We start from the raw sequence: 11,937 nt of genomic DNA, 5'->3' as shown, positions 1-11,937 counted from the left end.
AGCTGAAATTGTAATAGATTGTAGTTGTCAGAAGCTAACAACAACACAAGGTTGCATTTGACAAAACAAAATTTTGCAGTAAACATTCTAGATTGGAATATAAGCGAAACGCTTGCATAATTATTAGTTTATTTATGGTTACTTAACAAATTATTAACTTTTATTACTGCATTTAAAAATGGAAAGTATGATATTATTGCCCTGTTAGAGATTCTACGGTTACATAAGTGTTGTGCCAAAAAAATTTAGTAGATCGATATCTTTTTCATGTATCGATAGTTATCATTAACATATTGTTATTCATACGTTAAAATTAAAATTTTAAAATAATTTAAAACAAAAGAAAAAATAATATTAAAATATTAATCAATTCTATACATAAATTGGGGTATGCATATGATATTGTCATTGTAGGCCTTAACAACGCAGCCTTTTCCAGCCAGGAAAAGAAGAGAAATATTTTGGTCTTGTGGTGAACAAGGGCAAGATAACGTACTTGGAAGATGATGATACAGCGAAAAAGGTCTTGCTATTCGAGATTCAGTAGTGGACAGCGGAAGCATCCACATATCCAATGGAAACACAAACTGTATAGCGAGTTGCCTGCACTTAGGATATACAACAAAAATGATCTCGCATAGGAAAGAGACAACTGGCGAAGTTTTGTGTTCTCGGCTCAGACATATCCAAGTAAATTTATTTTTTAATTCTTAATGTGTTAAAGAATCGAGTATATAGATTGTAAGCTTGCCGTTGCAGAATAATTCTATACATATCTATGTCAAAGGAAATATAATAAATAATACAATACAAACCTCCCAACTGGGTAACAATAAAAATATATAAAAACCGTTGGTCATTCTTTAAATAAATACATTCGATTTATTTTCATATTTATCGCAGCAACTTATATAAAGTGATATTTTATGTTTAATAATTTCACGCATATTTATTATTTCATAATTTGCTTAAGTCTTTAAATTACATACATACATAGTCGTATAATTTTAATTTTTTTTATTTCTTGTATACATGTATAAGTATTTTCAATACAAGTAACATTTACTTTGTCAGTAAGCCTAGATATACTAAATAAATAATGCATATGTGTATATATATTTTTTATTGATGTACGTTTGTGTGTTTGACAATACTCTTGAAGAGAAGTTACATTGAGCAAGAACGGCGCATATTTATTTTAAAATTATGCTAAATTCTTAAAAAAAATAATAATTGTTAGAAAATTTATTTTTTTATATTTAATAGTTAAAGAAATTACTTTTAGGATTTTATCTTGTAAGAACAAAATAAAAGTTGCCATAAAAATACATTTCTGTCAGTACAATATTGTTTTTCACTTATTTAACCTCTACTGTTTGACAAAGTAGTATTTAAAATTAGAAAAATTGTAATTTTTCGTTTAAAAAACATAATTTATAATTTATTAGTGTAAGCTGCTAAATATTTTAGGGTTAAACACGATTAGTTATAAGTGCAATTGAATATTAAAAAAAAAAAAAATACAAAAAAAAAGTGGAGCTGAAAAATAATCAAAATAATGAAACCGAATTGATATTGAATTCAATTGTTTTATTTTGAGAGTAAAATTCTTGAATATAAATAATTAAATTTCGAATTAAGTATTAAAATTATATGTTTGTGTATATATTTTGTTCGTTTTTGTTTTCTTTTTTACATAGTGTAATATATTTTTTAGCATTATTTGAATTTAACTTAGCACAAAAGTAATTTATTCAGTTAACTAAAACAAATTATTCTAACTAATTACAGCGCTATGTTAGTTTCGTATATAAGAAGTTTATATGTATGTGTAAAAAATTCCTAGAGAATACACTAAGTTAACAAAAAAATGTAATTCAATATTTGTTACTTAATACAGATAAGAAAACAAACAATAAGCTATGAAAAAATCAAAAAATATAAATATACATGCATATGTAAAAATCGTATATATTGAAATAAAAAAATGTCTATTTAAAGTAAAATTCAAACATTTTTAAATTAAAAAATTATACAGGTATTTAAATATGAATGTGTATACATAAAAATTTTTTAGTTTAGTTCTTTCGTTGCAATATCTACTTTTCGCTTATTGTCTCATTTTTATATACTTTTGTAGCTTTTGTAATAATAATTTTATTATTTTTATTTATTTTTTAGCTCATTTGTTCATAAGCATATTCGAATCCTTCACTCAGCTAATAAATGTTTGCTCAGTATATAGTCAATGCTGTATTTCTGAGCAACTGAGCTGACTTGAGTATTTCTTATGTTACTTACATACATACATTTACATAATACATACTTGCCTACTACTTTATAAATAAAAATTAATGTTATGAATTAAAGTATGTGTAAATAATTACTAATTAGTATATATTTTCGAACTTTCTTATATAACTACCATACTACCGCATACTTGACATACCCTGGACCATCACCTGTGTGTTTGTTAATGTTTTTCTTTTAGTCAGTTAGTAGCTTTGCTAGCTATAATTATTTTCCTATTCATATTTGCTTGAATTTGCAATATCTTGCTCGAAACGTGTCAAGTTGTTCGGTAGCAATATTGTTTGCCAATTGGTAATTTACAAAATAACTTAAAAGTAATTATTTTAACTGTAAATGCCAGCGTTTACACGATCTACATATACACAGCTCTTCTACACATGGCATGGGTTGAATTTTAAATGAGCTCGGCCACAGCATCGTCTCCCTCACGTATGGGCGCTTGGAAAGTGGACCCAGTGAATTCATACATCTGCAAAAATAAGATATTTGGTGTTTAAAGAGAATGTAAAAATTAAGGGAGGAAAAGCCATTAAGTAGAGTGCCAAGTGTGGCAAAAACAACCGTTAGGTGAACACTTTTCTTGAACATAAAGCTTGTTGAAATTTAAGGCCTTCTAATATTCTTAAACATAACCACAACAAATGCTAGTTAAATTGCAACAAAATTGCAACTCACCGATGGCGCTCGATTGTTGCGCAACGTCGCATAATCGGCAAATTCATTAATATGTGCATCGTGAACACGTCCCAGCGCATTGCTATTGCTCATATTGACACCAACTACATTTTCAGCATTGTGCACAGCTGTGCTGTTCAAGCCGTGATTGCTGTGATTACCGTTACGTGGCTGTATTGTGGCATAGGTGTTGTCAACAACACTATGATGTGGCACATGGTGCTCCAGTTGAGCCTGAAAAAACATACGAAATATTTCCGTTAAATAAATATTGAAATTAAACTTAAGGAAGAGTAAAGAAGGCTAAAAATAGATAGCAATATATAAAGGGTGAACCATTTCGAGATTCTCTACTTTTTTTAAAGACATTTAATGGGAAGTGTTTATCATCATTCAAAAGCACATTGTTTGGCATTTATCTTTTGAAGATTATATCTTTCAAATGTTGGCTACGGCTACGTCTCAGATGGTCCATCCGTTGAGTCCAATTTTCGATGACTCGTTCGAGCATTTCGACTGGCAAATGACGACTGACGCGCGTGATGCTCCAAGGCCTGAATCGAAGCGAAGGTGTGTGGGCACCTTTCCTACATGAAATGGTAGCTCTTGAATCTTTCAGGTTGCTCTTCGTCCAAAATGCGGCAATTTTTCTTGTTTAGTTTAATTGAGCGAAACACATTCTTTACAGAACCTGAATTTTCGTAATAAAATTGAACGATTGCCAGATAATGCTGAACAAAAATAAAATGACGCTTGACACGACTCACGCGTGATATGTAAAAAAACATGCTATTGAAAAAAGGATCACCCGCTTATATATATTTGCACATGTTTTATATTTATAAACACATCAGTTATCGAATGCTAATCAATACTTACTGGTGAATCCGAGTTGGAAATATGGTCGGGTTCAGAAAAGACCTGCATCGTCAACTCTTGTTCTTCGTAAAGTTTGAGTTTTCTGCGAATAAAAATTATAATAAATCATGATTACATTTTTATATTTAAAGACATTTTCAGAAAACGCTTACTGTTCAATCCACAAAGGATTCTCTGTGGTATTCAAGTCCTCAATTATTTGTTTCTTAATTAAAGCCTCTTTGCGGCGATTTTCTACGGGCACGGAAAGATTCCTAAAACAAACATAAATATTAAAATTTTAGTAACAATAATAAAATATTAACCAACTGACTCACCAATGCTTGAGACAACAACACAGCACAACAAAACTGATGACGCCCACAAAGAGCACAATGACCAAAGCCACCAAACCAGCTACCGCCAAATCAAATTCATCTTGCACGATAGTGATATAAGCGGGCACAACATTCTCAATAGCAAAACCGGCATAATAGTCCTAAAGGCAAAAATATTGTACGAAAAAAATATACATATATTACACTATACCGAAAACATCAAAGCATCACCCCCCACTCACCCGCAGGTAATCGTAATTCGCATCGATAACTTTTAATATTTCATCGACAGCGGCGATTTGTTGCGTATGCGGCTCGACAGCATGGAAAAATAAATCACACCAATCCATGCGTATGCGGCCCATGGCATCCACGTGATAGCGTATCTCATCGACAATGATGCGATGTTGCGTTGCATTGCGCAATTCAGCGATGATTTCCTCCTGCTCTTGATGCACCTCCTCGGGCGGGCGTGAGAGTATCACACGCACTAATTGCGTGGAGTCAAATACCCATACATAGACTTTGGTACGTGTGCTTTGCTGTGGTTGCTCCAATTCTTTGGCAATCACTTCCAGCTCAAAGCGATCCTGATTGTATTCAGCCATGAAAGCGGCGGTAGTGATGCGGCCATCGGCAGAAATTGCTGCGTACAAAAAAAAAAATACAAAATACAAATGAAATAAACGCAAAAATCAATATTTTTTCTAAAGGAAATGTAACCTCAAAAACTTCAAGATTAAAGTTAAACTTGAAATTTATACACTGTACTTACCGAATGGACTTGGCACTATGGAACCTGTTGCCTTGGTGGCGCCAAATTTGTAAAGATTCGAAGCAACAATCATGTACTCGATTTTGGCATTCTTGCCTTCATCCGCATCGGTAGCATTTACAACGGTTATGACACTGTTAACGGCCGCCTTGGCGTTGACGCCGGCGTAGTAGACCTGCGAGCGTGAGATTTTAGCACATGTTCAAGTATTTATTAATTTAAATAGGTTATAATTACCTCTTTTTCGAATATTGGCGCGTTGTCATTCTCATCGAGTACCGTTATCCACACTTTCGCCACAGTATTGTCACGTTCAAGGCTTTTTATTGAAAACGAAGCGCGCTCTTCTTCCGATATATGCAAATCTGACTTGATACTTGCAAGTATATAAAGTGTGTAGAAATCGGTATCCTCTCTGAAAATTCAAAACAAATTGTAATTAATGTAAATATGAAGATGTACACAAAACAAATTGATCTAACGGTTGTTGTGACACGAAACACTATTCTAAAACCAATGGAGATAACGGTTTTTCAATAGGGGCGTTACAAAAGTAGACAGATAGGACCAGCAAACGACGCCATATTTTTTCCGCTCTTTTGACATTTCTCTTCAGTAAAGTTTGCCATTAAATCATAGAAAGATATATGATCCAACAACGTGTCAAAATGATTGAAATCTACAACCGGGATTCAGAGTCAATGGCCTCAACTTTAAGAGCATTTATGGTCGTCTTAATCGTCCTGTCCGATCAACAATTGAGCGTCTAGCAGAAAAATTTGAATCCACAGGCACAGGACAAAATGTTCCCGTGCCCGTAGTGTAGAGGATATTGCTGCCGCTAACTCATAAATTGAGGAAGGCTCAAATCAGTCTCTCACACGTCGTTCTCAAGCGTTGGGCATCTCTGTGACGTCGTTGTGACGAATTTTGCGAAAAGATCTTGGCCTACACCCTTACAAGATCAAATGGACGCAAGATTTGAAGCCGTTTGACCACCAGAAAGAGGCTTGAAAGAGTGACTTGGTCCGACTACGTCCGATATCTCAATTTTTAACAAAGTTACAGTTTGTACAGACGGACGGACGGAGACGGACAGACAAACATTCACTCGGAATTCAACTCGTCTCTTCATCCGGATTATTTACATATGTACATATATAAATACAAAACGATATCTATCTCGATTAGTTTTAAGTGTTACAAACAACCGTTAGGTGCACAAAATCCGTTATATTTTGTAACAATATGTTGCAAGAGTAAAAAAGTTGTGACTCACCTGTCCAAACTCTTGTTCGTGTAAATATCACCAGTTGTTTTATCCACAACAAAAGCATTATCTTCATTGCCCAACAACAAATAGTAATAGACATCCCTATTGTGTTTGCTACGCGCCGTAGCCTGTATGCGTCCAATCTTGACATCGCGTCCACTATTCTCCTTGATCGAGATTTTATAAGGATTTGCAGCATCCGGAAATTCAGGACGATTTTCATTAGCGTCAACAATGCTAATGCTAAGGAAGCGTAATGTTTCAAATGGCGTGGGATTGCCAGCATCACGAGCCACCAAAATTATGTCATAGCTGAGTGTAAAAATTGGAATAAAAATTAATAAAAAATTTAATAGGAGAACGAAGAGTAGATTCAAAACACGCATTTACGCACTTTGCGCGTTCCTTGCGATTCAACTCGCGCTTCGTGCGCAATTCACCGGTTGCTGCATCGATGCGGAACTCATCGGTCTCCTGCACATTCTCATTGTTCACTTGTAGATGATAGGAAAGCACGCCATTCTCATCGGTGTCATTGTCGGTAGCCTTAACGGTTATCAGCAGATAATCTTGTTGCACAATATCCTAAAAACAAACAAGAAGAGGAAGAGTATGTAATGTAAGGACATGCATATATTAAAACAAAAAATCTACACTTACACCGGGTATCTCGATGGTGGCATTCGACAGCGCTGGTATCACGAATACCGGGCGATAATGATTCACACCCATTACTGTGATCAGCACTCGCGTGCGGCTCTCCATTGTACCCGAACCCTGTGTATCACGTGCGACAACTTCCAATGCATACACGCCCTTCTTGCCGCTCAAGCTTTGCGCTGGATAGATAATGCCGGTTTGCGCGTCCAGCCGGAAGAGTCCTTGCTCATTGCCATCGGCGATGAAATAGCGCACATCGCCGAATATACCCTCATCCGCATCGAGCGCTTTCACTTGTAGCAATGCAGCGGGTGGACTAACGGCGGCATTCTCGGCCAGCGTTGTGGTGTATTGAGTTTGTGTGAAAATCGGCGCATTATCATTGACATCCAGCACGTTGATGTGTATCTGCAATGAACATAGCAACAAAAATGCATTACATAAATACAGAAAATATTTATAAATATTATATGATGTATGTCCTTACTGCCGCTGTTGCCGATTTCTGCACCGTAGTCGGCGCTTTGTCCTGCGCCACCGCCGTCAATGTGATCTCGCTGATCTTCTCACGATCGAGTATCGTTGCGTCGGCCACCATTATGCTGCCGGTGTATGCATCAATGCTGAAATACTTATTATACTCGCCAATTAGCGTATATGTTATCTCGCCGAAGGTGCCAACATCAGCATCGAAGGCCTCCACTTTGCCGGCGACTGTGCCGCGCGGTGAATTCTCCGTCACATTGAAGTGATACTCGGATTGGCTAAAGTGTGGCTCGTTGTCGTTCAAATTGATGATATCGACGGTGACTTCAGCGGTCGATGTGAGTGACGGCACACCGGTATCGCTTACTGTGCCAATGAATTTCACCTCTTTCAGTGTTTCATAGTCAATGCGCGCTGTTGAGGTGATCACACCGGTCGTCTTGTTGATGGTGAAATATGCATTTGGTGTTATGTTGTATTCACCAATAGTGGAGTCATCGTCATAAGCTTGTAGTGTTGCCAAAACTGAGCCGATTGGTTGCTCCTCGGTCATTTGTAGCTTGATTACAGGGTTTTCGGCAGTCCATGGTGGATTGAATTTCTGGAAATTTAAATTTATATTTAATTACAAATTAAAGTTTATTTTACAAATGTTATATAATAAATGCACACAACACAAGACTGTAGTTTTGTGCTTTGTGTCAAAGTGAAAAAAGAAACCAAAATAAAATAAAAAATTCTATTACAAAATTATTATTATTTTATTTCAATTTCAAACAAAATCTGTACAAAGCATGAACTCCGTTATTATACCGGCAATTGAAGCATCGGATATACCATATGGAAAATTCAAAATCTTATTCGTCAACGTTTTCACTATATTGTATAAAGCGGCCACATTAAGTCCGCGTAAACTGGGCTTGGATCTGCGCACCGTGAGTGTATTTGGCCGGAAGTTTATTATGATAATTTTTGTATATATTTTTTGTTTGCAGATTAATAAAGCACTTGAAAATTCCTGTTGCAATACTTTATTATTGCATTTGCACATCATATTTGTATCAGTGATCATTTTAGCGAAATTTGTTTTTGGTTATGTGGGGCTTGCGGCCAACATCATCGCATTGTGAGTATATGTGTCTATGCAATTGCAGTTAAAAACAGAAAAAACTTTAATATCGGCTGAACCGAAGCTAATATCCTTCACAAATAAAAAAAATCATAAAAGAACTTGGATTTTGATAGTTCAGTCTGTATGGCAGCTATATGTTATAGTGGACCGATCTGAACAATTTGTTCGGAGATTATAGCGTTGCCCTGGACAATAAGCCATGCCAAATTTAATTCAGATATCTGGTGAAATAAAAATGTTTTCCATAGCAGAACTTGTTTTTGATAGTTCATTTTGTATGACAGTTATATGTTATAATGGTCCGATATCTGCAGTTTCTAATAATTATTAATCATTTTGTGACTTCGATGTTAGAGGCTGTTTTTTCCTAATTTTATGTATTTAAAACCGAAATTGATAGCAAAAGTTTCCTAGTAAATAAATTTATCTGTATTGTAGTTAAGGGATTAGGGATCAAACCACCACCACTTACTAAAATGACAAAAATAGCTGTACATGATGGAAATTATTTGAACTGAAATTCGTAATCACCACACCTCAAATACCCCATCGATCTCTTAACGCATCATCATTTCTTAAAAAAATCATTTTTGGAGTGTTTTTTTAAGAAATATCCCCTTTATCTTCTACGACTGCCCAGCTGTGGAAACAGCGTCCATAAGATATCTATCAACTAGGCTGTGTATCCAAATCTTCTTTCAGCAGAAGCGTTTTGGAGCCATCTCTTTAAAATCTCATACCCAAGCGGAAGTATTCGGTGGGTGATATAAATACCAGCTATTCTATACAACATCCCACTTTTTTCTTGTATTCAAGAAGAAGAAAACTAGAACTTGAATGATCTTCATCGATATTTCGTACCTAATTTTCTCACAGGGAAGTACAGATATTACGCGAAATTTCAACAACACACTCAGATCCTATATGTAGTAAATGAGCTGGCTATTCATGCGATAGAAAATCACTAGCGATTCATAACTCTGTAACAATTGTTCCATAACCCCTTAATGATAGATACTTGTTTGCATAGATTCCTATAATTTTGCATAGATTTCTATAACTCCCTAATGTCATATATGTATTTCATTGCATAGATTTCCCATTTTGGCGGAGGATTTTGGCGATCTTTTAGTTCCATCAATTTACGCGCAATTCGTGGAGAATATAATATTCACCACTTTAGAGGTAATAATCGGTGGTATAACGGTACGCTACTGCTTGCCATGCAAAATACCGCTATTCAGCATATTCGTGGCGAAAAATATAATACAAATAACCGTTGGCATAGCGGCGCTGTAAGTTATCAGCAAAATATATGCCCTTATATATGGATATTTCTATTACAACAACAATTATTTCTAGTAACATGTACACGGATCTACATCAAAGTCTTATGTATCATATAGAGGAAACTGATTCGGATATTGCAGCAGATGAAAAGGAATTATTTTTGAAAAAAGAAAGTTTCATTTAAAAGGGAGCACGCAGATGAAAGATTTAAAAAGAGCAAAAATTAAAAATCAAAAACTGATAAACTGTTAAGCCTCCAAATTCAGGTTATTTGACTTACCGGTGGTGTTTTGTTGACATCGGTAATTTGTATGTTAAGCAAACCACGTCCTTGTTGCACAGTGGGCGCCGTGCTGTCCGTAACAAGTACGCTAATTCGTATGACCTGAATGGAATAAAAAATAAAGCCACAGTATTATAAAAATTCTCGAATATTAATTCATTGCATTACCGCAAAGAGATCGCGATCCAGCGCCTTATTTACGATCACTTGCCCCTTGCGATTTATGGTGAAGTATTCTTTGAACTGTTCACTATTTGGCACCTCTTTGCCATCCTTATCGATGGCGACAACATCTGTGCCGGCGAATTCGAGAGCGCTGTAAGTGGGCACATCTGGATCGAGTGCGATGAGAGTATGAACTAAAGTGCCAACAGGTGCATCCTCGGGAATCTAGAGAATGTACATGAAGTATAAGAAAATAAATAATAATTAGAAATATATAATAAAAAAACTAATAGGAATAAAAGAAAAAAGTTAGCAAAGTACAGGGCAGTTCTCGCGTCAAGAATTGCACGAGTGTGAAATTTTGGTTGATCAAAAAACTTGGAGCCTTTGCCCAGTCCGTGAAGGAAATAAGCGGTTAGAAATGTAATTAGCAACCGGAATCAGAGAGTTAGAATCATAACTATTGTCAATAGCTGCTATCATCCCATGCTTAGCAGGCAATCGAAAAGTAGAGCCGTTTTCACAAAACAAAATTAATGCTTTATAAGTCACTCATACTTGTAATACTCATACTTCTGTATGGTCTGGAAGAAAGGACAATGACGAACAGCGATGAGCAGTTTATCAAAGAATTATTGACCCCTCATGGCGAAGGGGAGTGCCGTATTCGATGGAATGGTGAGCTATTAAGTTTATTGGTGATATAGACATTTACAATGTGGTGTCCCTGGCGGCCGACGAAGTAAAGGACGACGCAAACTTAGAAAGAAGGATCAAGTGGAAGCAGATCTGGGGGAACTTGAAATCACTAACTGGCGTCGTCATGGCATAATGCAGAGACAACTGGCACAGACTTATCGACCCGGCCTAGGCGACACGCGACATAATGCGAACCTGATGATGAGAATACCTGACGATGAGAATACCTTAACCCTCAGATATTAACTTAATTATAGGGTTTACACCTAACCATGAACAATGAATTCATTTGGCCCACACGCAGACGCATTTTTACAGAAAGCGGAACCCCGTAAACATTAGGTAAGAGCTGACGATCACCTTCTTTAAGAGAAAACGACTATCTCTGCGACCTTTCTCACTTCCTCGCTGCACGGAATTTAACATTCTCCCACATTAAATCCGCAGCGACCATATTCACAAACTGGACGAAGGTGTACAGACTTGACCTTAATATTGCAGTCGATGGCGTTAAGATTGCGACTGTTAATAACACTAAATTTTTAGGTGAGACTTTCTACAGTCTGCACTTCTTCACTTCTTATACAACCGCGATTATTGCCAAAGTACAGAGCCGCAACAAAATCCTCATATCGCTAGTCGGCCACCTACAAGGCAATCATCCGGCCGGTCCTTAACTACGCCGCGCCAACATGTCTCGCATCGAACACCTGCATAGTGAGGCCCATATGCTCCCAGTTAAGGAGCATAATGAATCCCTCTCCAAGCAATTCCTGCTGGGTTGCTTTCGCATAAATCATCCCTGCAGTCACCTGCTTTAAGCGGATTTTCTAGCAGCATCAAGGTGTCATTCCTCAACTACGTCGACGACATCAAACAATACCCTGCCCAGACTTCAAACGCAACTAACTTCCAACAAGCACTAACCGCCATTCACAGTGGAGCCATTAATATTTTCACCGACTCTCTCTAATTAATGAGTACTAGGAG

At 36.3% G+C, this 11,937-nt stretch overlaps 2 protein-coding genes across 4 annotated transcripts in view; one reads left to right on the top strand and one right to left on the bottom strand.

Moving 5' to 3' along the window:
- Window positions 1-425: 425 nt before the first annotated feature.
- LOC105232669 (cadherin-87A) overlaps window positions 426-11,937 on the bottom strand; it is a 146,902-nt gene continuing 135,390 nt past the window's right edge. For all 3 annotated transcript variants that reach the window (XM_049450550.1, XM_049450552.1, XM_049450551.1), the window contains 14 exons: window positions 10,252-10,473; window positions 10,081-10,185; window positions 7,380-7,979; window positions 6,893-7,300; window positions 6,627-6,817; window positions 6,239-6,544; window positions 5,197-5,374; window positions 4,960-5,134; window positions 4,427-4,830; window positions 4,185-4,345; window positions 4,020-4,121; window positions 3,868-3,949; window positions 2,989-3,222; window positions 426-2,782 (listed from right to left, as the gene is read on the bottom strand). In XM_049450550.1, coding sequence (XP_049306507.1) covers window positions 2,708-2,782; window positions 2,989-3,222; window positions 3,868-3,949; window positions 4,020-4,121; window positions 4,185-4,345; window positions 4,427-4,830; window positions 4,960-5,134; window positions 5,197-5,374; window positions 6,239-6,544; window positions 6,627-6,817; window positions 6,893-7,300; window positions 7,380-7,979; window positions 10,081-10,185; window positions 10,252-10,473 — 3,243 coding nt within the window. In that variant the 3' untranslated portion in view covers window positions 426-2,707. The remainder of the gene's footprint in view (window positions 2,783-2,988; window positions 3,223-3,867; window positions 3,950-4,019; window positions 4,122-4,184; window positions 4,346-4,426; window positions 4,831-4,959; window positions 5,135-5,196; window positions 5,375-6,238; window positions 6,545-6,626; window positions 6,818-6,892; window positions 7,301-7,379; window positions 7,980-10,080; window positions 10,186-10,251; window positions 10,474-11,937) is intronic.
- Window positions 8,064-9,988, top strand: LOC105232660 (uncharacterized). Its single transcript, XM_011214437.4, has 4 exons — window positions 8,064-8,313; window positions 8,374-8,504; window positions 9,605-9,805; window positions 9,873-9,988. Exons 1-4 carry the CDS (start codon window positions 8,173-8,175, stop codon window positions 9,982-9,984), a joined length of 585 nt encoding a protein of 194 aa, XP_011212739.1. The 5' UTR covers window positions 8,064-8,172; the 3' UTR covers window positions 9,985-9,988.

The sequence above is a fragment of the Bactrocera dorsalis genome, chromosome 2, assembly GCF_023373825.1.
Source record: "Bactrocera dorsalis isolate Fly_Bdor chromosome 2, ASM2337382v1, whole genome shotgun sequence".
Lineage (NCBI taxonomy): Eukaryota > Metazoa > Arthropoda > Insecta > Diptera > Tephritidae > Bactrocera > Bactrocera dorsalis.
The sequence above is the reverse complement of the archived record's forward strand: the minus strand, read 5'-3'. Positions and strand labels throughout refer to the sequence as shown.